Consider the following 24680-nt stretch of genomic DNA (forward strand, 5'->3'; position numbering starts at 1 on the left):
GTGAGTCTTCAGTCTCCTGGCCCCCAGCTCCCCCTCCTCCTCTGTCGCCCCAGCACACTCCGGGTACACTTGCCTTTCTTTCCCCCCGAGACTGGATGTCTTTCAGAGCTGCACATGGCCGTTTGGAGCAGCCACGCCAGGGGAAGCGGGCAGAGGCGTCTCCTTCCAGACACAGAGCACACGCCCAGGCTGGGCGGGGGGGGGGGGGGGGGGGGAGACGGACGCCAAGGCCTGTGGAAGTTGGGGATGACAGGCCTTCACCTGGCTCCAGAGACTAAGCTGCTGTAGACACAGGCTCTGGTCACCCCAAAGGCCTAGGCGGGTGTGGGGGCCAGGATGGAGGGCGGTCTGGAGCCAGAGGAGGAAGATGTGACGCCCTGAGTTTGACCCCATCCATCCCACAAGCACTGCTGGAGTCCCAGTTAACCTGCAGGGACACCCCAGAGTACTGTCATCTGATGATGGGGACTCATCAAGGTGCACACCCCACCTGACAAGGCGGGGCAGACTGGAGGGGGCACAGGGCATTGTTCTTCCCCACCACAGGGTCCTCCGGGACCCTCTGGCACCTCCTGATCTCGGTCTTTCTCAGTCTGCTGGTTCCTGAATCTTCTCCAGTGACCGCTCCCCTAAACCCCCGCCCAAAAGCCATGTCACCCACTCCCTCCTGTACCTTCTCCTGACCTGTGGTAACTCAGTTTCACCCCTGCCTGTCTCGCCTGCTCGCTGTCTCCTCACACTCCATGACTTTGTTCCAACAATCTTTCTCGTGTTTTTTTCCCTTTTCGGCCGTTAATACATTGAGAGCCTGTTACAGGTCTAGCATTTCATATAATTTGCAGCGAGTTCTTGGAAACGCTGGCTTGCTTGTGGTCAGCCGGCCTTGAACAACTGTCAGACTCTCAGACTGATTTCTGTAAAGACCCATTCCCAGACGTCTCCGACGGAGCCCTTCACTGAAAAAGTGGGGGTCCTCCCCCCCCACCAAAAAAAGCCCATGAGAAATGCCTCTTTGAAGACAGCCCATGCCAAGAAGGCCAGAGTTCTCATAATCCCTCCTTTCAGAAGGCACCATGCATTGCCTGGGAAGAAGAAAGTCTGAACTGATCACTTAGGAATATCACCACTTAGTCGCTAAGAACCCCTAAAATTCAGCTTTATTCTTCATGAGATTCCAATTTCCTTCTCTTTCCAGCCAGATGCAGGAAAGTGCCAGTGGTTGGGGGGGTCTGGCTCCCAGACACGGCTGCCACCAACCTTGGTGGTTCTAGAATGTTCTTCATCCTGCCTCAGTGCACTAATCAGCAGTGGGCATTCTTCGGTTAGATACCGAATGGGTGTATGTGTCTCACACAAAGGAGAGAGACAGACAGAGAAGAAAACTGAGTGCGCTCTGCTGCCCAGAGGGGATGTAATCTCACTGGCACATGCCGACTTCCGCCAGCGCCTGACTCTTGGGAAACGGCCTGAATAGTCTCAGGGAGATAAACGTCTCTGCCCAGGCTGGAGACGGTTTACTGCATGGCGAAAACTTAATCCCCGTGTAGCAGACAAGTTTGCCTTTCCCATCCGTTGCCAAGAAATGACATTCATCTGCAGAGCAATGCAGCTGAGAGCTTGCACAAGACAAAGCTTCCGGCCCTGGGTGGAAAGCAAGCGCCCCCTACCCCCACCCCAGCCCCTGGGAGCCCCTGGAGCTGTTCAACCTGCCTGCGTAGGGCTCGACACCGTGGTGGATCCTCACGGGCATACTGCAAACACGGGGCTCAAGTTCTTTTTAGATTCTTAAGCCCAGTAAACAGTGCCTGGCACTTCTCCTGGCTCAGTGCTCAGAAGTGATTCGTGGTGGTGCCTGGAGGTGACCAGGGAGGGCCATTTCTCGCAGTGTTCTCAGCTGGGATTCCTGGCCCGGATGCAGCTATGGACAGAGCAAGTGCCTTTACCTCCTGGCCTCTCTCCAGGGTCCTCTGGTTCTCTCTTTTCAGGGAGACCCCGCTAAGCAGCTGGTGGGGATTAGGGGGTGCAGGCAGCTTCAGGCGTAAGGGATGAATTGAGGTAGTCAACTCGGGTCCCCAGAGATCAGGCAGCAGCGATGAATGAACCATGAATCCACCGCTGTGGCCTGGCTCTGCTGTTCCTGGGCCCGGGAAGACGCCGTCCTGCTCTGCCTGGCCCTGATAAGTGTTGTTTTTCCAGCCTGGCAGTGGACGCCTGTGTGGGAGTTCAAAATGACACCACAGTTGTGTTGGGGACCGGGAGAGAGAGAGGCCTGGGGACCCAGGGAGGGGAGGGCACGCCCTTCCGTGCTGGGGCGGGTGGGGGGGGTGAGTTTTGTCTAAATTGCAAACTGTGCTGTAGAAAGAGGTCAGGGGGAAGGTATTGGTCTCATACACGACCAGCTCTGGCTCAATCCCTCAAGCACTGCCAGGGGGGACCGTCAACACCCAAATGATTTTGCTTGGGGCCACACCCAGCAGTGCTCAGGGTTATTCCTGACTCTGTGCTCAGGGATCACTTCTGATTGGGCTTGGGGGACCCTTTAGGGGGCTGGGGATCCAGCCTGGGGTGGTCACGGCCAAGGCAAGCACCCTGCCTGCTATATTATTGCTCCAGCCCCAGAAATGACGTTTTGAAAAATCGCAGACTACCTAATGCCGTTCCTCTGGGATGCTCAGGGCTGGGGGCTACTCCCAGAGACTCTCGGCCTTGTGGGTTTGATGGCTCAGCACCAGGACCCAGCTAGGTGGGGCTGCTCAGACCCCCGGGTGCTGGAAACCCCCAGGGCTGTGCCTGGAGCTTGACCCAACTCAGTTCAAAGCAGCACGTGTCTGGGGACAGAATAGCACCTCTGACCCAAAGATGTCTCTGCCACACCAGGAGGGTCAAAACTCAGGCCCCAGGGGACCTGGGGACCCTGAAGGGGGCATGGGCAAATAAACAAGACTGATTCCATCAGAGACCAGAGGCTGTGCGCCACCAGGAAGGCCCACGTGTAAGTGCAGTGTGGGAGGCCCTGAACTTGGTCCCCAGCAAGGCATACACCTCTCCCCTAGACCAGCCGGTGGTGGTCCTGGCTGTGGCGCCCCCCCAGTATTGACAGTCTTAGGGAATGCCCTCCACCCCCCAGACTGCTGAGCATGCCTACCATGAGACAAAAAAAGGGGTGAAACTGAGGGTGAAAGACAGAAAGAGCGTTGACATGGCCCGGGAGGGAAACTGAGGATCCGGTTGCTGTTGTTGGTTTTGGTTTGGCGGCTGAGGCCAGGCCTGGTGTCGCTGGGGGTGGGGGAGGGGGAGCTCCTCCCAGCTCTGTGCTTAGGGGCTGTTCCCAGAAGTGTTGGGGGCCCATGCAGGGATGGGGATCCAATCCGGGGCCTCCCAAAGATTGAGCTCAGTGCACTGAGCCATATCCTGAGTCCTTTGCTTTTTTTTTGGGGGGAAGGGGAGGACTTTTAAAAAGTAAAACACATTCATAAGAAATGAAAATGATGGGGCTGAAAAAAAAAATGATGGGGTTGGAGCAATAGCACAGCAGGAAGGGCGTTTGCCTTCGACCATGCGGCCGACCCAGGTTCGATTCCCCTCTTGGGGAAGGTGCTGACATAAATGAGGTGGCTGAGAGGGAATTTGAGGGGCTGGGGAGAACGGACAGGGTTATAGCCCTAGGATTGCATCCCGCAAGGCCTGTTCTGTATCCCCAGCACTGTGTAAAGGCCCCCAAGTACTGCCAGGGGTCACTCCTGAGCACAGTCCCTGAGCGCCAGCGGGTGTGACCCAAACCTGCCCTCCCACCAAAAAGGAAGGTGTGAGTCCTGTTCCCAAGGGATACTTGAGTCCGCCTGTGTGGCTGTGCCAGTGAGAATTTCCCCGTCAGCCACCAAGGCCAGCAGAGGGACCCCATGGCTCACTCAGTCCAGCTGCTCTTGGGGGACCCCACAGCTCACTCGGTCCAGCTGCTCTGGCTAAACCTGGGGGAACCCTGAGCGATGTGGCCAGTCGGCCTCTGGCAAGGGCTGTCCCAGCCAAGTGTCCCGAAAGAGTCAGAATTGCCCCCAGTATTGTCTGCCAGCCTCTCAGCGGGGGGATGGAAAGCGAGAGGTCAGAGAGAGCTAAGGGCATCCTTTGCATGCGGGAGGCCCCAGCTTGAGCCCTGAGCCCCACCAGGTGTAAGTTCTGAGTACGGCCAGGTGTGGCCCCCTAAAATGAAAATTTCAGAGCTCGGGTCAAACTTCTACTGTTTCCTCCACATCTCGCTGCACACGTCTTCCAGCACGGGAACAGCAGGACTGGGCTTTCGCAAATTGTCCAATGCCCCGACTTGGGGTTGGGACTATCGTCTAACAGCTTGCCTTGCATGGGTCACCCTGGATTTGACCTCTGGTACCCCATGTAGTCCCCTTAATAAGCCAGGAGAGGTCCCTGAGTCCAGAGCCCGGGGTCGGCCCTGAGCACCGCCAGGAGTGTTCCCCAAACAAAACCAAAATGTCTGGAATTTTTCAGATTTGATTTCTCTGCTTGACTCTGTTCTTCCTTTTGGGAACATCGACAATTACAGGAGCTTGTGCCTCTCCCCCTCCTGCCATTGAAACAGAGAAAATCACCTTTTTTACCTGCGTTTCGGCTCTTACCACCAGGTTCAAGGGCAGGCTGGACCATGGGACAGCAGTGCCCCCTGGCGGTCAGAAGCTAATGCTGCTCCGTGAAGGTCTTAATTTAGAACTCCAGAACCTGTTTTATTAGAGTTAATAAGAAGTGGGTTATACTCAGCGCGTGTGTAGAACCCGGTGCCAGTGATTGCCCATTCCAAATGGAGCAATGATTTAAACAAGCAAAATATGGCCGGATGGGAGAAGCTCAGGGTGATGAAAATCTTTCTATATGGAATCTAGAATCTCTACATCCACAGAGAAGGGCAACCAAGCACTTTTTTTTTTCTTTTTGGATCACACCCAGCAATGCACAGGGGTTACCTCTTGGCCTTGCACTCAGGAATTACTCCTGGCAGTGCTCAGGGGACCATATGGGATGCTGGGAATCGAACCCGGGTCAGCCGCGTGCAAGGCAAACGCCCTACCCGCTGTGCTATTGCTCCGGCCCCAAACAAGCACTTCTTTTCAACATAAATTAAAATACATGTAAAGCAACAGGTATCGGCTCTGCAGGGATCTCCAGGTACCCCCAGAGTTTGTGAGAGTAGCAGGAAAGAGTGCTAGGGTGGGGCAGGAGGGAATCTCTGCTAAAAAAGGGTGAGCATTCGGGCCAGTATTCGGGACATGAAGAGGTTTCTTTGGAAGGCTGTTTGGTCTCAGCAGTGCTGCTGCTCCTAGCTCTGTGGTCTGGATCGGCCTCTGGTGCTGCTTGGGGGATATTGTGGTGCCAAGGTTTGAACTGGGGCTGCCTTATGCCAGGAAGTTCTTATCCCTGGACTTTTTTTTTTTTTTTTTTGCTTTTTGGGTCACACTGGCAATGCACAGAGGTTACTCTTGGCTCTGCACTCAGTAATCACCCCTGGCGGTGCTCAGGGGACCATATGGGATGCTGGGAATCGAACCCGGGTCGTCCACGTGCAAGGCAAATGCCCTACCCGCTGTGCTATCGCTCCAGCCCCTGGACTATTGTTAAACCCCAGGCACAGATGCTTTGCTTTACTTTCCCACTTCGGTCACACTCCGCAGTGCTCAGGCCAGCCGCACCTGGCAAGGCTCAGCACGCAGGGGTCTGTACACAGGGACCATTCCTGGCAGGACCATAGGGGCTGCCAGAGACTGAATCCAGGTGGCCGTGTGTGCAAGGCAAATAAACAGCCATTATGGGACAGAGAGGCAGCACGAGGCACGGTGCAGGCTTGCCTTGGATCTTGCTGTTCCTGGTTTTACCCCCGAAGAGGTCCTGAGCACCGCCAGGGGTCACTCCTGAGCATGGCTGGGTGTGGCCCTGGCCCTGTCCCCACCCACCTCCATCTGATTTTATTTGATGAGGCTCCTGCTCGCTCAGGGCAGGACTGGGGACAGCAGGAGAGGGCTAGAGTCCCTGGGTGGCCGCTGGCGGACTCACACCTGCAACTGTCCTTGGCCCTCGGGGTCCAGATCCCACAGCAGGAACCACTGACCCAGGGCTCCACAGGAGTGCCCGGCCCCGGGGCCTGGAGTTACTTGGTGTGTGATGAGGTGAAGGCGCTCCTTGGGGGCCCAGGGACCACTGACCCTCAGGCTGAGGGACCCAGTCAGCCCCCCAGTCCCCGGCACCCCTTGACAGGAGTGTCTGGGTTTTGTCTGGGGCCACCCTGGGCCCAGGACTTCTCCTGCTGTGCTCGGGGAACCGTCTGTGGTGTCTGGGGCTGAGAACCAGGTCGGCCGTGTCAAGGCAAGTGCCAGAACTGCTCTACTATCTTTCTTGTCCCAGGTTTGTTTTTTTTTTTGTGTGTGTGTGTTTGGGTCACACCTGGCCAGGCTCAGGGCTCACTCCTGGTTCTGCATTCAGGAATTACTTCTGGCGGTGCTGGGGCCAGGGCCACATACAAGGCAAACGCCTTACCAGCTGTACTAGGGCTCCCGCTCCAGGCTTGGTTTTTAAAATCAGTGACTCGCCTCCCAGCGCCCAACACTGTGGCTGCACCCCAAGGCCCACCCGGGGGAAGAAAAGGCCCCGGGGTCTCTGCTCCTTCCTGGAGACAGCCATGAGGGAGGCCGCGAATGCCCGAGAGACAAATCTAAGTCGGCAAAGAGATTTCCTGCCATTTAATAGAAAGCCAAAGTGGCCTTTGCCCTGTCTGGGGTGCTGCTGGTTTGCCTCGTGCAGGTTCTCCAGAGCGGGGCTGGGGGGAGGGGCGCCCAGGAGTGTCTTCATCGGTGGTCCTCGCTGGTGGCACACCATTTCCGAGGACGACGTCATTCGTCGCCTATCACAGAGACGGGCCCGGCAGCGGCAGGCGCTTGGGCCGGGGGAGGTAGCTGCTGGATCCGGATCTTCCACCCGTTGCAGAGCTGAGGCCGGTCCGAGGCGTCCACCTCCCAACCAGCAGCAGCCCCTGGCCCTGAGTGGGCCGTCGCCGCAGCGGGGGGGTTGGATCTGCCCCCGCTGCTGACCGGAGTCCCACGGGGGGCAGGGTGAGTCCACTCCCTGTGGGGAGTCGCTGTGAAGAGCGCGTGTAAGGCACCTGCGGAGGGCGAGGGTGGCCAGCGTCCTGGCGGCGCTGACCGGAGTCTTAGCCTCATCCCCCTGATGACGGGCCCCTGCGCCCTGGCCGCCAGCTACAAGAGCCCCCGCCTTCACCAGACAGTGGGTTGTAACCTAGGGCAAGAGAACAGACCAGAGAATTGGGGGCGTTCGAGCCCACCCAGCAACGCTTGCAGGCCTGGCCCTGCCGCGCAAGAACCGGCCACGCTGATTTCAGGGTGAGTCCACGTTCCGGCCGCTCTCGAGTCTTGGTCTCTGCTGCCCGGACATCTCCATAGGGACCCCCGTTGGGAGCACGTCTGGGCAGCGCTCAGCGCAGGGACGCAGGGTGTGACCTCACACAGACCGCGGTGCTGGGATCCGTGACACGCGTCCTCCCAAACAAGGGGTCTTCACATAACAGAAACTGAACTGGGGGTGGGGACAGAGCACCAGGGACGGTGCTGCCCCCGAAGGTGGCCAGGCCCACTCAACCCCTGGCACGGACAGAAGTGAGTCCTGGACACAGATGTGGCCCAGAGGCGCCCCCCCCATCAAAGTGCAGAACCAGAGACAGCATGGGGGCTGAGGCGCCTTTGTGACCTGTGTCTGCCCTGGATTGGGTTCCCCAGCACCGCATGGGCCCCAGAGCATTGCCAGGAAGGATCCCTGAGCCCCACTGGGTGTGGTGTGGCCACTCAACCCCGTAACAGCCAAGCTGGGGCACCTAGATTCTGGGGGACTGACTCGGACGCCTGCCTGATGCATGTTCAATCACGCGTGCATGTGCGTGCATATGAAACACCGCCCACCATGTGTGGGGCGCCCCTGTATGTGTGTGTGGGAGGCCCCTGTGTGTGTGTGTGTGTGTGTATGTGTGTGTGTGTGTGTGTGTGGCGGGGGGGGGCTTGCGTGTGTGTGCGCACGCGCTCGTGTGCTCGTGTGCATATGAAACACCCCTCACCATGTTGGGGCTCCCCGTGTATGTGTGTGTGAAACCTCCCCCCACCACGTGTGGGGCATGCCACGTGTCCGGCGGCTCTGCTCTGTGACTCCCAGCCACAGTCACACCATGTCCAGGTACCTGCTCCCAGTCTGTGGGATACACATGGTGGCCAGAAGCCCCTCACTGCTCGAGACCCCCCAGGGACCCCACAAGTGCCACCGAGAACAAGTGTGCCGGGCCAGGCATCGCGGTAACTGGGCCTGAGGGCCATCCCAGGCGGCCAGTCGGGCCTTCTCCTACTGGCCTGAGGGCCAGTAGGAGTGCCCTGAGTCACTGGGCGGTGGCTTTGCCCTTGCTCTGCCATGTCGCGATGCTGAACCCGGGGTGCAGTGGCCATGTGCTCTCCCGAGGACGGGGCCAAGGTCTTCCCGCCTGCTACTCACCGCTGGCCCGTAGAGGCTTCCGGTCCGGTTTGCGTTTTGGGGGCACTGAAGACGCTGAGGGCCCAGGGCTGTCTTCATCCTGGGGGTGGGGGGACAAACAGAGGCGTTGCGGACATGGCCTGTGTGCTGCCTCCCGGGCCCCGAGCCCTGTCCCAGCCCTGCTGTGGTCACCTGAGGCCTTCTGGCGCTGACCCGGCAGCTCCGCCCCTCCTGCATGCGGTCCCACAGCTCGATCTTCTGCCGCCTCTTCTCTTCCTCCAGCTGCAAACCAATGGCCCGCAGCTCAGGACCAAGGCGGCGGCAGGGCCCAAGGAGAATGGGCACACACTGACATGCAGTGCTGGCCATGCCCTTCCACCCCCCTGGGTATGAGCTGAAACTCCTCCAATGGGGGACCACCCATCGTTTTTGGTGCGGGTGGGAGGGGTCACCCACCTGGCGATGGTCAGGGTTACTCCTGACTGCACTCAGGAATTACTCCTGGTGGTGCTCAGGGGGCAATGGGGGTGCTAGGGATCAAATCTGGGTCAGGGCATATGCAAGACAAGTGCCCTTCCTGTTGTCCTATCACTCTGGTCCCCAAAACACCCACTTCTGTGCATCCCGGCTCTGCTGCTCTCCTGCATGTGCTTCACGGGGAACCGGGGGTGGGGGTGGGGAGGGCAGGGCACACATGTCCTACAGTGGGTATGTGGCAGGAGGCCTCTCTCATGGACACGGACCTGCTCTCCTAGCACACACACATAGGTACAGACAGATGTACACACACAAACATATACACACGTACAAACACATCCAAACACACACATGCATACATACATTCAAGCACACACATGCACGCATGCACACGCACAACCCTTTTCGACTACCATGGCCACGGATTTGAACCCAAACCAGTGGGTACCTGCTTCAGTTTTTCTTTATGCTTTTCCACTTGAGCGTTTAACTCTTCCTGCATTCTCAGACGAGCAGCAGCCAAGGCCTCCTGTCGTTTCACCACCACATCTGGTTCTAAGGCGTTGGGAAGGAGGCAGGGATGGAGCGTCAGGCCCGGGAGCCGGGAGCCCTCGGGGGTCGACATTATCACAGATGGACTCTGCGCCCCTCCAGCCCAGTGCCCTGGCGAGTGCTCGGGATGCCCTGGGACAGAGATAAGCCTCCTTCCTGACACCAACCTGCCAGGGAAGAGTTCTAGTAGACAACTGGGAAAAAAACTTTCTGTGTTTTTTTTTTTTTTTTTTTGTCTCATGGTGCTCAGGGATCATTGGTTGAGGATACCAGGGGCACTCTGGGGTGCCAGGAACTGAACCCCGGTTGGCCACGTGCAAGGCAAGTGCCTTATCTGTGTACTACTGCTCTGGCCAAACAAACTTTCCTGACTCATTACCCTTTGTCTTGTGGCCAGACCTGTACCACAGAGGAAGAGATCAGGGCTGAGGACAGGGCTCCAGGGATGGCAAGGCATGTGCAGTGTGGGATGTGGAGGGAGGGGGTGTGAGGTTCCACCCTGGCATCTCCACTGGGAGTGACCTCTAGCACTGCCCAGGAAGTAAGCCCTGACCACTGCTCAGTGAGACCCAGAAACAAAAATAAAATGGGGTTAATGTCTTTTCACGGCTTTTTGGTTTGTTTTTTGGTCACAGCCAGCAATGCTCAGGGATGGCTCCTGGAGGTGTTTGGGGACCATACAGGATATGGAGGACTGAACCCGGGCTGGCTGCGGGCAAGGCAAGCTCCCTTCCCCCAGCACTATCTCTCCGGCCCTGCCCTAGGTGTTTCATCCTAGAAAGTCCTAGCAAGCACCAAGATGAATGATGACCAGGGCTGGAGCCACAATACAGCAGGCGCTATTGCTCTGGCCTGGAATTTTATGTCTGAAAGAAAAGCAGGGCTGGAGAGAGAGCACAGAGAGGGGTTCAGTGCTTGCCCTGCACCCAGCTTCCCCCAGATCAAGCCCCACTACAACATTTAGTCCCCTACACACGGCTAGCAGTGATCCCTGAGCACAGAGCCAGTAAGCTGGTTGGGCGTGGCCCCTCAGAACCTCCCCCCGCAATATTCAACTAAGTAAAAAGGCCACGGTGAGCTAGATAAATAGTTTAAGGGGCTAAGTGCGGGTGCCCTGGATTCAACCAGCAGCACTGCATAGTCCCACAAGTGATCCTGGAGGGTGGCACAAACAATCGGAAAAAAAAAAAAAGTGGCTAGTGGGAGGTTGGGGGGGGCGAGGAGAGGGTGAGAGCGCGCCCTCCTTCCCTCTAAGCGACAGGCGCATTTTCTATAGAAGGGAGCCGGGGTGGGCGGGGGTCTGCTGGGGTCCCCAGGGGCGGGCACTGACCCACTTCGGCGGCTGCTCGGTCCAGCCGCGTCTGCCGCAGGCTCCGCAGGCGCGTGGAGAGCTTCTGGACGAGCGCGTAGAGCAGGACGCAGGCGACCACCATGTACCAGCCGTAGGTGGCCAGCAGGGAGCCCACTGCAGGGAGGGACGGAGCTGTCCAGCGCGAACCCCACTTTTCCCCGAGATGCAAACCCGCCACAGAAGCCCCCCCTCCCGCGCGGACGCCGCCCCTCCCGGCAGGCAGGGTGGGTCCCCGCATCGCACGGGGCCCCCGCCTGCCCCGGGCACCCTGCCCCGACCACCGGGGATCCCGGCCAGCGCGTGCAGGCCCCGGGCCGGCCTGGCCGCCCCCGCCCGGGCCCGGCGCCGCCGCGGACGACGACCCACCGAGCATGGCGCCGGCGCGGGCCCGCGGCCACTCGCCCGCCCTCGCACCCACCCGTGACGTGCAGGACGCGCAGCCCCTCGCTCTCCAGCGCCGGCCGCGCGGCCAGCTGCTCCCCGTCCGCCTCCATGGCCGCCCGGCGCGCGCCCCGCCGCGTCAGCGCCCTCGCCCGCTTCCGGCTCGCCCCTCCGCTCACGTGACGCGCCAGGCGGCGCCTCGACCAATCGCGGCGCGGCCCGGTTCGCCGGCCGGCCAATCGCGGGGAGGGCGCGGAAGGGGCGCGGCCTACGGGGGCGTGGCCACGCTCAGCCGGTGAGGGCGTGGCCACGCGCGGAGCGGCTAGCTGCGTCCCTCCGGCCTGCCCCGGGCAGAATGGCTGACCTGGAGAGCTCCCTTGGCTGTGGGCACAAAGGGCTGGGCCCCGGCGGCCACCTGCAAACGGGTTTACGTTCACATCCTAGTCCCTGGGCAACAGGACCCAGCTGCTGGGTGACTCCCGGTCTTGCATTGAAATTTGCAGCCCAGGTGTCAAAGATTTGTCACAGCCTAAGTCAGTCCAGAGACTGGGGCCGTGGGACAGCGCGGGCAGGATAGGGGGAGGGCGCTTGCCAGCAGTAAGCTTTGAGCACAACCGAGTGTGGCCCACAAAACAAGCAAAACCAAGGAAGCCCGCACATAGTTCTCTCCCCCCCGCCCCCCCCTACTGCTGTTTAGAGCCATAGCACAGCGGGGCGGGCGGCGGCCCGGGATCGATCCCTGGCACCCAATGTGGTTCCCCAAGCACCGCTACGAGTGATTCCTGAGTGTACAGCCAGGGGTAACCCCTGAGCATCACCGGTGTGACCAAAAAAGACCAAAAAAAAGGATGTTCTGAATGCACTGTGAATCTGATGGATGGGGTTCGTCATGCTTTGCACTCTTTGTTCTCCCTCCCCCCATCATCCCTGGCGGTGAGATCCCTCACCTTCAAGTGATGAAGACTGTTAACAGGAAAGAAAAGGAACTACTGTGAGGGGCTGGAGCAATAGCACAGCGGGTAGGGCGTTTGCCTTGCAAGTGGCCCACCCGGGTTCGATTTCCAGCATCCCATATGGTCCCCCGAGCACTGCCAGGAGAAACTCCTGAGTGCAAAGCCAGGAGGTAACCCCTGTGCATCGCCGGGTGTGACCCCCCCCCCAAAAAAAAGAAAAGGAACTATTGTGGAGTACCTTATTTCTGTCCAAGGAACAAATGGTGGGGGTGGCCAGGTTTCATTGATATCAACTCCTGTCTCCTGGGGGTCGGGAGACACGACAGGATGCAGGGGATGAAACCCAGATTGCTACGTGCACGGCATCTCCCCACTGTGTTATAGCTCTGGCGTCATCCCACATTCTCTCACTTGCTGACAACTTGCAAGAATTTTGTCCTAGAAGGTAATAGTTGGCCTGGCAAATATTGCAAGACCTCTGTTTTCAATGTCTTGACAGATGAATCTGATGGATGAACCAGTAAGATGGCCTGGCTACTTACACTGTGCATATTTTGGGTGCTTCATATTGGACCAGATTGGGCCTCCCAGCCTTTGAGCCACCAGTCCCTGGAGTTATCATTGGGTGAGCCTGCGATGTGGCTCAGTGGCAAAGCATCTGCCTGAATATCAGGCCCTGGGTCCAGCCTCTGCCGCCACCCTCCCCACACCCCCTCCATAAATCACCAGGGACCAGAGATAATCAGGCCTTGCACTTGACTGACTGCTGAACCCCCAGCACGCCAGGAGGTGGTGGACCTGGGCCCCTGAGCACCCCCTGCTGGGAAGGCTGCACTCTGCAGCAGCCTGTTCGCAGGCCCTCACACTGAACAGCATAGGCAGTTTTAACGGAGCTGCTCACGTATTATTTGCAAGAACAGGACACAAGGAACATGCGTCATGCCCTGTATGACCATGGTGGACTGAAAGAGCAGCTTGACCATGGTGGACTGAAAGAGCAGCTGTAATGAATCACCGCTTATCACAACCATCCCCTTGCTTGACACACCAGGTGATGGGAGTGCAATTCTCCAGCTGTGGCAAGCAGGCAGAAGGAACTGCATCCGATTTGAACATGAGCCACACTTCCTTCTTAGTCCTTGCTCCAAGCACTGCCCTTTTGATCTTTCTGGCTCCGGGGTCCCAGCCAGTTGTGCTCAACCCTTGGCAGAAGTTGTAGTGCCAGGGCTGGAGCCCAGAGCACCTCTGGGCCAGCTCTGAGCCCTTTCCTCGTCCTATTTCCTAGGGCTAAGTAGAGCTCAGAGAGCCCAGGATGGTCTAGGCAGGAACAGGCCACCTCATTACAGAAGTAGAGATCAGAGATGGCAACCCCAGTGCTTCTCAGACACATAACCCAAGAGCCCCTCTCAAGGGCAAACTTTGTCAGATACCCAGCAAGGCCCCAAGCTCTTCCTTTGGATCCCACATACAGATAGCAAGATTGTTTTGGGGTCATACCGTGGTGCTCAGGACTTACTCTGGCTGGCAGAGACTGGGGTGCTGTATGATACCAGGAATCAAACCTGGGCTGGTCACATGCGAGGAAAGTGCTGCTTGTGGCACTACTGCTCTGGTCCAGGGCCATATCTTGATCCCAAAGCACATGTCAGCAACAGGGATTTCTTGCATCAGTGTTATCTTGGGGCCACCTCTGGAATCAACGCTTTGTTTTCTGGGGCCAAACCTGCTGGTGCTCGGGGAATCATGAGGTGCTGTTGGAACCTGGGGCTCCCCTGACAAAGCCGAGGCCACAGCACTGTGTCACCCCCGACCTGCACCCCAGGTCCCTCATGAAGCACCTGTTCTTCCTCACGCAGGACAGAACATTCCAGCAACAACTGTTCTTAGTGCTCATCACAGGCATCTGGGATCATTTTCACTTTTATTAAGAATCTAAACATCAAATGTCTCACACAGGACCAGGCCCGCCCCGCCACTGCTCCCCCCCCCCCCCAGCAAATGGATCACATCCTTGCACCCCAGGACACACAACCGTCCAGTGTCCTCCGACCCCGTGGAAAGGACAGAACTGATATTAGGTTTCAAAATCCTATTACAAAGCCACGCCCAACAGCCTGAGCCTTCAGCAAGGCTCTCGGACTGCTTGGCACGTCTGGAAGCACCCTAGCCGGGGCCTCATGATCCATTTGCTGCTGTGTCTTCCTCCATCTCCTCCTCACCGTCGTCGGCAGGGCCTAAGGAAGAACACACAACCCGGGTCATGTTGGTGCCTGCCATGGGCACGACAGCTCCTGAGGGTGGGGGCTGAGGGACAGAGGCCTCGGGAGAGAACCCTTCACCCTAAGAGAAGCAGGCCTTCACCAACAGCTCTCGCAAATGTCGAAATTGGGGGCTACATCCAGCTGTGGTGCTGGCTCTGTGCTCAGGGGTCACTCCTGGAGGGGCTTGGGGGACCACACAGGGTGCTGGGAATGGAGCCTGGGCCGGCCGCGTGCAGGGCAGTGCCCTCCCACTGTGTTCTCTCAGGCCCTGAGTTCTTTCTTGATATATAAGTGCTCTGTAGGCAATTAAAGAAGGGGCACCTAGCCCTTAGTGATGCGTTTTCATCATCATTATCCGTTGTGTTAATTTTTTCAATCTAGGCCTCTCCATGAACCTCAGCCCTTATTTCCGCAGAAAAGCTGCAAAGCCCCAGGATGTGGATAAAGCCGAGGTGGTAGTAAAAAAATTCCAGCTTTTTTTGTGTTAGGAGGCACATCTAGCATTGCTCAGGCACTACTCTTGCCTCTGTGCTCAGAACACTGTGACACTGGGGATTGGAACCAGACTGGATGCCAGAATGACATGCCTGGACCCATGTTCCCTCTCTGGCCCGCTTCCCAGCCCGTACCCACTACTTGACATTTGAAGTCTACCCTAGAGAACGGGGACAGTGAGCGATCCCTGAAACATGCGCCACCACACCCCCCCACCCCGACTATCAAACCCGTGTACCGGAGGGTCCTGCCTGACCCTTGGCCAGGCCCACAGCTCCGTAACGGGTCTGCGGTCTGCTGTCGGCGTGCAGAGGCTCAGGACAGTGGAAACAAATAGCCTTTGAGCTGTGCCTTGGCACGCACCCCTGGACCCCCTGAACTTTTCAGGGCCATGTGTCCTTCTGATGAAAAAAGCAATCAACTCCTCAGTGTTACCCGAGTCCAGCCCTCTGGTCCCAGTGCTGGTCTAGGTCGGCATCTCCCTCAGTTCCTCAGGGGTCCTACTTGTGAGTGCCAGGTGTGCAAGGGGCGTTTACACAAAGCCCAGCACCCGGGGGCCGGAGCAATAGCACAGCGGGTAGGGTGTTTGCCTTGCACGCGGCCGACCCGGGTTCAATCCCCGGCATCCCATATGGTCCTCCAAGCACCGCCAGGAGTAATTCCTGAGTGCAAAGCCAGGAGTAACCCCTGAGCATCGCTGGGTGTGACCTAGAAAGCAAAAAAAAAAAAACCAAAAAAACCCAAACAAACAAAAAAACCAAACAAACAAACAAAAAAAAACACAAAGCCCAGCACCCGAAGCACAGCAACAGCGAGCTGGGCCGAGTCACAGGGACGAATCCTCAGCAACAACTGTCAGCGGTTCCCCAGGAAGCCTGACCTAGTGACCCCCCGCTTCCAGCCCAGGGCACTGTCTCACTCTCGCACAGGAAGAAGTGGCCGTGGGGGATGTAGGGATGGACGGGACACAGGCAGACAGCAGAGGCCACACGGCTCAGCTTCACTTGGGGCAGGGCCAGGTTCTCCTTGGCTCTTACAGCTCCCCCTGCGCAGCGCCCCCATTCTAGGAGGGAGCACTGTCCTAATCCCTTCCGAGCACACTCCAGGGGGTTCGGGCATGTGCAGTAACATGGTGTGAGGGCTCCAGGCAGACTTGCAAGGATAATGGGCCCCGGGTCTCCAGGGCTTAGGGGTCACTCTGGAGCCCAGGCGGATCTGGACAGACAAAACCAAGGTGGTGTCCCCCTGACCTGCTCGGCGCTCCCTGCCCGGGATCTGTCCGGCCTGCAACAAGCCCTTCAGCCGCTCCACCTCGGCCAAGGTTGACGCGTTGGCGATGGCATTCTGTAGGGAGGAAGACGGCGGCCAGTCACAGGATGCAGCCACAATGACCCCGAGGCTTCCCTGGCCGGGGCACCACGTGAAACCGCAGCCCAGAGCTGAAGGTCTTTTGCTCGACAGTAAACCATCGGCCTGGCTGGCCGCGACACCAAGGCCTGACCAAATGAGCACATGCACACCTATTGGTCACCGGAACGTGAGCAGTCAGGCCAGTGGACGCACGGAGCCCCAGAGCTGCCCCTCAGGGGAAAGGAGCTGAGTGGCCGCGCTGTGAGGGTGGCACCATGCCGATGCCCAAGTCTGTCCTGCTGCCTTCCCCACTGAGGCAGGGATTCTAACAGCCCTGGGCTCGGCGCCGGGTTTCCTGAGCAAGTGCACCCCGAGGCCCTGCAGCTCCCAGTTACCTTAATCGCTTCCACGTCCCCTGGAGAGGGACCCCCTTTCTTCTTGTCCGTCGGCAAACCAGCCCCCGGGTTAAACCTGGGAAGGGAGAAGGCCGCGGCTGTGACACTAGGTCCAGGGCAATCGCTTCTCCTCTACTTTCAAAAGACTTGAAAGCGAGGTGACCAGTGTAGTATCTCATCTTTGTTAACAAACTGATACAGGCGGCCTCTCCTTCAGAAACCACACCCAGGGCCTCTGCCAGCGGCAGGCCCGACAAGCTGAGCACAGGGCTGGAGCCGCAGCGTGCCAGCTCTGCCATTGGGCAGCATGCCGAGGGTCATGCCAGGGCCCAGTGCTGGCTCGGGCATGGCGGGTGGGCTGTGCCGGCGGCCAGGCGCCCGGCAGTGTTTCTGAAGGGGAAGCGAAGTGAGGTCAGATACCCGGCTCTTACGTTTTGCTCCTCCTGGCAATATCCTTTGCAAGCTGAGCACCCCGTTTGCCCTTGAACATTTTCTCTGCTTCCTGACGCTCCTACAGCGACACCACACACAGAGTTAATGGAAACCAGAAAAGCACGTGCATTTAGATGCATTCCTCAGAACACACACCGGGCTGGCAAAAGCCCAGGAAGCCAAGCTCCTTCATATTCTTTTAACTGGGGGGTGGGGTGTGTACCTCCCGAGTCGTGTTCAGGGGGCCCAGGGTCATCCCCAGCGGTACTTAGCTCAGCGGGCTAGACAAGCTTAGTACCGGGACAGAGAAAGCAGAGCTGCCGGGGCCCTGCAGGGCTGGAGTCCACAGGGGGGCAGTGTTTGGGGGCAGAGGTCTGAACTTGGGGTGAGCCACCTCCCCAGTCTCCCTCTTGCAGGAGAGGGAGGGAGGGAACTCTGGCTTCAGGCCAGGCAGGTGCTTAGCAGGACCCACCAGGTCCTTCTCCGGATCTGACCTCCAGTGGACAGGAGCCCCAGGGCCCGGCTTTCTCTGGATGAATGCCCCTGGAGAGCTACCAATTTCTCCTTCAGTTTCTACTTAAAAACACCTCCTCCTCTGGAAAAAAACTGGTATCTTTCTTTCTTTTTGGGCCACACCCTTCGACGATCACAGGTTTTTCTTGGCTTTACACTCAGGAATTACTCATGGTGGTGCTTGAGAAATGGTCGATATGGGATGCCAGGGACCGAACCCGGGTCTGCCGTGTGTAAAGCCCTCCCCACTGTTCCATTGCTCCGCCCCCCCCCCCCCCCATCCTTCCCCTAGTTTCCAGAAATCTGCAAGGAACGGAGGCGGTCAAAAACCAAGCACAACCTCTCCTGGTGCGCCGGGACACCCTGTGGGAAGGGCGAGCTCTTCCTCTGGGTGGGGGCTGCACTCCCGGGCCGGCTCCTGGTCCCCATGAGCCCCCCACAAGTGCCACACAGTCTTCACCAGCCAGCCCAACCCCCCTACCCGTGCAGCTGCCGCAACTCACTTTGAGCTTCACCTTCTGGAAGTCGAGGACGCGGACCTGTGGGACCTTGTAGATGACGTAGAGGCGGTAGTGCTTCTTGTTGGTGACGGGGTTCCGCAGAATGCTGGGGAGGAGGGACAACCGGTGGCCGAGGGGGCCCACGGAGAGCCACGCTCCAAGCAGAGCCTGTGCTCGCGGGAGTCGGCGTGGGAGGGAGACTGTCGCACCAGTGGCCTTGAGGCTCGGCCCCCCGAACCCTCTTACCTTAGGTAGGTCAGTGACTTCAGGGTCGCCAAGGGGTCCAGGTCACCCTGTGAGGGACACAGAAGCACATGCTGGTGAACACCAGTACAGAGGTGCTGCTGGCCACGGTCATCTTCATGTTTGTTTTTTGGGCTAGTGTCAGGTGTGGCCCAACCCCCCCATTTCCCAAAATAAAAGAAACCCTGAAAGTAAAAGAGTGAGCAACAAAGAAAAGGTATGTGAGGGGCTGGAGTGATAGCACAGTGGGTAGGGCGTTTGCCTTGCATGCGGCCGACTCAGGTTCGATTCCCAGCATCCCATATGGTCCCCCGAGCATCGCCAGGAGTAACTCCTGAGTGCAGGAGCCAGGAGTAACCCTGTGCATCGCTAGGTGTGACCCAAAAGGCAAAAAGAAAAGTAAAGGTATGTGATACGGGCCGTCAAACTGCGAGTCTGTACAGGGTCAGGGGGACAGAGGCAGCACACGAGGAGCTGATCCCCAGACTTCAGATGGACTTCTGCACCCAAGCCCGCGTACGCCCCAGTTCCTCTTACCAGTTCCACGAGGCTGTTGTTGGTGAGAATGAGTTCCGTGAGACAGGGCAGCGCCTGATCAAGGCCCTCACCGATGCGGCTGAAACGCAAACACGAAGCTCTCGGTCACAGTGCACGTGCAGTGAGCAGGGGATCTGGGGCGGCAGTGCTCAGGGATCCCTCTGGGCCAGCATCGAACCAGGGGTGGCTGTGTACAAAGTGCACGCCTTCACCCCCGTACTATCTCTTTGGCCCCACTGACGATCGTTTCATACACTACTGCTGAAGAAACCAAACTGTACAAGACACCGTTCTGTCTATATAACAAATGAGGACAAGAGTGCTAGCACAGAAAGCAGGGAGCTTGCTTTGCACGCCCCAGACCCGGGTTCAACCCAGCATCCTATATGGTCCTCTGAGCACTTCCAGGGGTAACTCCTGAGTGCAGAGCCAGGAGCAACCCCTGGGCACCAGCCGGTATGACCCAACACAAAACACCCTAAAATGAACAAGATAACCATTTCTTTTTTGAGGGTGGGGGCACACGAAGATGCATAGGGCTGGTCCTGGGAGGTGCTGACGATGGAATCAGGGTCAGCTTCGCGCACAGCAAGCGCCTTAACCCTGCACTACTTTTCCAGTCTATGAAAGGACTAACCAGGAAGATTAGCCCAGAGCAAAGTTGGTGCCTGGCTGTCAGTTCCTAAATTCACGTTTTTTAGTTTTAGGACCACACCTGGCCATGCTCAGGGGACTACACAGGATGCCGGGGACCCAATCCAGGCCAGCCCTTTCTGCTGTCCTGTCTCTCTGGCCCTCCCCTCTCCTTTTAAGGAAGATGCTGGCAGCAGGGATGACCACGTTTTCACGCACTTTGTACAAACTGACACTCACCATATCCTGTTGTTGTTCACTAGCAATGTTTTCAGTCTTCTCAAGAGAGGAAAACCATCCAGCTTCCTAATTTCATTGTCAGAAAAATCAATGGCATCAAACTGGTCTAAGGTAGCACCCAAATTCTCAATGACGGGAATTTTATAGCCTGTAAACAGAAAGGGGAAATAAGAAAGAAACGACGAGACTTAGTGTGATTGCACGGTACCCTTAGCAGGACTTTTATGGGGGGGGCACACTTTTTTACTCATTCACAAAGGACCCACCTCATCCCAGGCCACATCAACACCCTCACAGTCCAGCACACGGCCCAGTGTTCTAAATTTAGTACACTGAAAAGATGCTGCTGACCAGTAAAGACAGAACGAGGGCTCCAGACATTCCGAACTTCCCAGGAGCCTCAGAGGCCCGGAGCGAGCAGAAACTTAACACTGAACCCGGCTTGGGGGTAGTGTCCAAATCCTGACCCTGCACTGGACCAACTCGCTCTGCCTTCCTGTCTCCGAGAACCTTCCAGGACTGCCTCCAGCTAACTGAGCAGCTCCCTACTCATTTACGCAGCTCCGGGCTCCAGACAATGGCAACCCTCCTGGCAGAGCGATTCACGCCAGTGATTCCGGGTCATGTACGGTAAGGATTTAAAAAAAAAAAAAAAATCAATGAGCTCAGCCAATTCCTAACGGGAAGGGACACAATCAAAGCAAGCGCCAGCTCCGGGTCAGGCTGACTCTGGACACAGCGGTGCCAACACCACTCCACGGCGTCTCGGCCGAAGCCGCAAGCCTCAGGCCTCCCCCAGCAACCGACGTGCCGCTCCCGGGGCGCCCGGTCCTGCGGCCCGAGGCCCGGCGGGGCGCGCGCGGGGCAGCCCGGGCCCCGGGCGGGAAGGAGCCAGGCTGCGGCCGTTAGCGCGGGGGCCGGGCCCGGGCGCACGCGGCTCGGCGCGCCCCGGGGCCAGCCCGCCCGCGTCCCGGCCTCACCCCGGAGGTCCAGCTCGCGGTCGCGCACGGCGTTGGTGTACTGCGCCGCCTGCTCGATCAGCTCCGCCGTCAGCTTCACCATCCTGCCGCCGCGCGCCCCGGCCGCCGCCGCCGCGCGCCCGCCCGCCCTGCCCGGCCGCCGTCCCGGCCTGCCCCGCGCCGCGTCGCCTTTCCCGGCCTGCCCCGCGCCCCGCCGCCAGGCAGCGCCAATCGCTCCCGGCGTCTGCGCGCGCAGCCGCGCCGCTCCGGCCGGAGCAATCGAACAGCCACGCCCACCCGGGGGTCGCGCGTGCGCGTGCGCGCCCTGGGCTCCGGGGTCCGCCGCGCGCCCTGCGGGGCGGCAGCCGGTGTCGCCGGGCCAGGCTTCTGAGCACGCACGACCTAACGCGCGGAGCACGCGGCAAGATTGCGGTCCCTCTGCTTCCACGTGCGGAGGAGGCCACCGGGCAGCTGAAGGCCCCGCAGCGCGCCCCTTCCGCCGCAGAGAGCATGGGCTTTGCAGGCAGCTGCACGTCCAGCTTCCGGAGACGGCCTTTGGCTTGCGTGCGCTCTGGCGACACGTGTCACGCTTTGGTGCCTCGTTTCTGTGGCGCTGCCGTGCCTGGGACCCACCAGGGTTGCAGCTAGCAATGGCTTGTTTCCTTTCCCCGCGGTGTGGACGCCCCAGTATATCTTACCACTTAACCAGCCCTTCTGCAGCTGGTTAGGCTTGTTTTCCCTTTGCTGTCTGTTCCCGAGTTACCGGAATCTGATGCTCAAGGCCCAAGTTTCTCCCACGTACGAGGAGCTATGAATTTTTATGTACCAGGAATGGAATGCTGGGATAAAGGTGCTGCTATCATTCCTTGATAATTGTCTAACAGTCTAAGAGAATTATTGACGCAATCTAGCCGTGCCTAAGAGTTTTCCATTTCTTCCATCCCCAACCTCAAGATCATAGATGCTTTGTGGAGAATTTCAAAATGCCAAAGGGAAAACAACCTCAACGTCACAATTCCACGAATGATCAACAGGCGGCGCTCTTAGACCACTGCTGGTTACGAGTGTGTGTGTGTGTGTGTCTGTGTGTCTGTGCGTCTGCGCCTTATTAACTCAGATGCTAGAGGTGGCCTGAGGTTTTCCATTACAAAAATAGAAAATAGGGACCAGAGCGGATAGTACAGCAGGTACCGTGCTTGCCTTGCACCTGGCCGACCTGGGTTTGATCCCAGGCACCCTATATGATCCCTCCAACTCACCAGGGGTGATCTATAATCGCAGAGCCAGGAGTAAGCTGCGTGTGGCCCCAAAACCTGAACAACCATCCCCTTCAATAAAATAAACAAAAAAACCCACCTGGAATGGGTTGGTGAGATGACAGAGTGGGCTGAGCTTGGCATGCAGGACTGCCAGAGTCCAACCCTGGCACTGCATACTGAGCCCTGAGCTCTGCCAGGAGCTACCCCAGAGCCAGAAGCAGCCCCAAGCACCATCAGATGTCCCTCCCACCACCACCAAATGGTAAAAGGCAGTGCTGTTTGCTTTCTTCATATGAGTGATCAGAAATCCAACCGTGGGCCGTTTCATTCACTTCATTCACTTTCATTCACTTCAGTCCCTGGGAAGCTGCGAACCACCTTTACTTTGTCTTCCTTTGGTCCAGCGTTTCTCACCCTCAACCCTGTTCGCATCGGGGGACAGAGTTCTTTGTGGGGGCAGTCCCATGGATTACAAGATAGTTACCACAATTGTGGCCTCTGCCCAGCTAGATATCAGTGTGACCCCCAAGTCCCCACACATGGTCAAATGCCTTCTGGTGGACAAAATCTACATGAATATTATCGCATGCTAAGCTGCCGAGTTACTTACCCATCCTAAGGACCATGATTTTTTTTTGTACCACACCCGGCAGGTACTCCTGGCTCTGTGCTCAAGGATCACTCCAGGCAGGGCTCAAGGTGCTGGAATTCAATTTGGGTCAGACACATGCAAGGCAAATGCCCTCCCTGCCCTACCATGTATCTAGTCCAGCCCATGATCTTTGAGCACAGCTGTTCTCTAGTTATTCTGGCTCCTTGAAGGCTCAGATCCAGGAGGCAGGGGGTCACCTCTGTGTGGCTGGTAAATAGCATGGGTGGTGTGGGGTAAAGGGGAGCTGAGAAATGGGCTCCAGGCCCTGAGATGGGTGCTCTGTGCTCAGGGTTCACTCGTGGTGGGGCTTGGGGGGCCTCATAAGATGCCTGGCTTGAACTCAGGTTGGCCGAATGCAAGGCCTCTGGCCTCCCTCCCTGGAAGACTCATTGGTCAGTGCTCGGGGGCGGCTCCTGGCAGTGCTGGGGATGGAGCCTGGGCCTCCTGCAAGCTAAGCCAGAGCGGAGCCTGCTGCGTGCTCCCCCGTTCCCAACCAGGCTTTTGTGGTGTGAAGAGGGATTTCTTGACTTGAGCCCAGAGATTTTCCACAAGCAGATCGTCAGCTCCCCCAAACGGTGTGGGCCGTTTCCCGCGCTCCTGGGTCCCGGAGCATGCCTGCAAGGCTAAGGCCGACCGTGGCCACGAGAAGGAAGTTAACTTTTTATTAATTTAGGGTTAATGTGGTATTTGCTTGATGTCTGTCTCAGTTGTGGATTCAATAAACAACAGCTGGGTTTACTCCCTGGAGCCCCACCCCCCCGGGACAAGGCAGATGCATTACAGTTCATGAGGGGAGGGGCGGGGCGGGGGGAGCAGCAGGACCAAACGGAGAAGGAGCTGGAAGAAATTTAAGGCAAATGTCCCCCTCCCCGGCTGAAGGGAGTGGAACGGGCGGCTCTGTGCATGTCAGTGAAAATAGATGAACTGGGCCTCGGTACAGAGGAGCACACGCAGCTTCCAAAACGCCTTCCGCTCTGGCAGAGAGAAGCGCAGCCATGCTGCCAGCTCAGGAGCCGTGCAGGCCCTGGAGATCCCGCTTGAAAAAAAAGACCAGAGGCCAAAACGGATCTGGAAAGTCAGTCTGGGAAAATGGGGCACCGAAGGCGGGTGAGTGTCCAGCCCTGGGCTGGGTTGAAAGCTGGGAAAGAGGAAACTGGCGTCAGGGTCCTGGGGCCCCCGCCCAGGAAGCACCGCCTCCTGGGGTGGGGATCTGGGCTCCTGAGGCTCGATGCCGGACGCCTGCACACAGGGATGCTTGAGGCCTTTCTCAAGCGTCGCTACTATTGCAGCAGAAGCTGGTTCTGGAGACAGATGCAGCAGCCCGGGGGTCATACCTCCCGGCCCCCAAGTCAATTTCGTCTACACTGCGCCCACGCTGCCCGTGGGCCCGGCGAGACTGGCCGAGCGCCCGTCCTCCCTGCTTTGGTCTGGAAGTGCAGTGAGCCCGGAGCGGCCCAGAGCTGATTCCCCAGGTGGCTTCCCGAGGCCTCCTGTTGTAGGTCGGAATTTGCCAGAAGGACGGACCGAGCAAGCTGACTCTGAAGAGGTGATCGCGGTTTCCGAAACACGCCCTCCCAGGCCCACCGCTGAGCCTCGAGGTGGGGAGTCCTGCTCCTGGGGGTCAGGCGCAGCTGCCCACGCAGGCCTCTGTCCCTGAGCCCGGCGGGGCGGGGTGGGGGCGCCCCTAGCCCGCCAGGAGGCAGGTGCGGCAGCAGAACTGGATGAAGAGCTTCCGCCCGCAGAGCCGGTTGGATTTCACCATCTCGCAGAAGGTCTCATCGGCTGTGAGGGAAAAGTGCAGATGAGGTCGGGACCCGGGACCCGCGCAGGGGCTCAGGCGTGCACGGGACACTCGAACCCCGAGTTCCAATCCAGACGCCCTGGGGAGTGGGACCCGCTGGCGGGCAGGAGCGCCACACCCCCTCCCCACACCCTACAGTGGCAGGGAGCATCAGGCCCCCAGGGACTTGAACT

At 58.4% G+C, this 24680-nt stretch overlaps 3 protein-coding genes across 4 annotated transcripts in view; all 3 read right to left on the minus strand.

Annotated features, from left to right (window-relative positions):
- Nucleotides 1-6722: 6722 nt before the first annotated feature.
- On the minus strand, nt 6723-11454 carry SELENOS (selenoprotein S). Its single transcript, XM_055142039.1, has 6 exons — nt 11322-11454; nt 10883-11017; nt 9449-9555; nt 8716-8805; nt 8545-8623; nt 6723-7290 (listed from the first exon to the last, which is right to left on the minus strand). Exons 1-6 carry the CDS (start codon nt 11395-11397, stop codon nt 7211-7213), a joined length of 567 nt encoding a protein of 188 aa, XP_054998014.1. The 5' UTR covers nt 11398-11454; the 3' UTR covers nt 6723-7210.
- Nucleotides 11455-14227: 2773 nt separating this feature from the next.
- On the minus strand, nt 14228-20957 carry SNRPA1 (small nuclear ribonucleoprotein polypeptide A'). Its single transcript, XM_055142160.1, has 9 exons — nt 20817-20957; nt 19837-19984; nt 18964-19042; nt 18430-18476; nt 18187-18289; nt 17170-17249; nt 16739-16814; nt 16244-16337; nt 14228-14471 (listed from the first exon to the last, which is right to left on the minus strand). Exons 1-9 carry the CDS (start codon nt 20896-20898, stop codon nt 14413-14415), a joined length of 768 nt encoding a protein of 255 aa, XP_054998135.1. The 5' UTR covers nt 20899-20957; the 3' UTR covers nt 14228-14412.
- A 2397-nt stretch (nt 20958-23354) lies between these two features.
- The window catches only part of PCSK6 (proprotein convertase subtilisin/kexin type 6), a 93483-nt gene continuing 92157 nt past the window's right edge, over nt 23355-24680 (minus strand). For both annotated transcript variants that reach the window (XM_055143480.1, XM_055143479.1), the window contains exon 21: nt 23355-24488. In XM_055143480.1, the coding sequence (XP_054999455.1) occupies nt 24391-24488 (98 nt within the window). In that variant the 3' untranslated portion in view covers nt 23355-24390. The remainder of the gene's footprint in view (nt 24489-24680) is intronic.

This window comes from Sorex araneus, chromosome 6 (genome assembly GCF_027595985.1).
Source record: "Sorex araneus isolate mSorAra2 chromosome 6, mSorAra2.pri, whole genome shotgun sequence".
NCBI lineage: Eukaryota > Metazoa > Chordata > Mammalia > Eulipotyphla > Soricidae > Sorex > Sorex araneus.

Excerpts from the sequence above, each read along its gene's own strand:
- SELENOS (XM_055142039.1), bottom strand. The coding sequence starts at position 11,397 with ATGGAGGCGGACGGGGAGCAGCTGGCCGCGCGGCCGGCGCTGGAGAGC. Across the intron at positions 9,556-10,882 it reads CCGAGCAGCCGCCGAAGTGG|AACCAGATGTGGTGGTGAAA; the intron begins GTCAGTGCCCGC and ends CCAACGCCTTAG. Across the intron at positions 8,624-8,715 it reads TCAGCGCCAGAAGGCCTCAG|GATGAAGACAGCCCTGGGCC; the intron begins GTGACCACAGCA and ends CCCCACCCCCAG.
- SNRPA1 (XM_055142160.1), bottom strand. The coding sequence starts at position 20,898 with ATGGTGAAGCTGACGGCGGAGCTGATCGAGCAGGCGGCGCAGTACACC. Across the intron at positions 16,815-17,169 it reads ATTGCCAGGAGGAGCAAAAC|GTTTAACCCGGGGGCTGGTT; the intron begins GTAAGAGCCGGG and ends CTCCCTTCCCAG. Across the intron at positions 14,472-16,243 it reads GGGCAGGGAGCGCCGAGCAG|GCCCTGCCGACGACGGTGAG; the intron begins GTCAGGGGGACA and ends GTTCTTCCTTAG.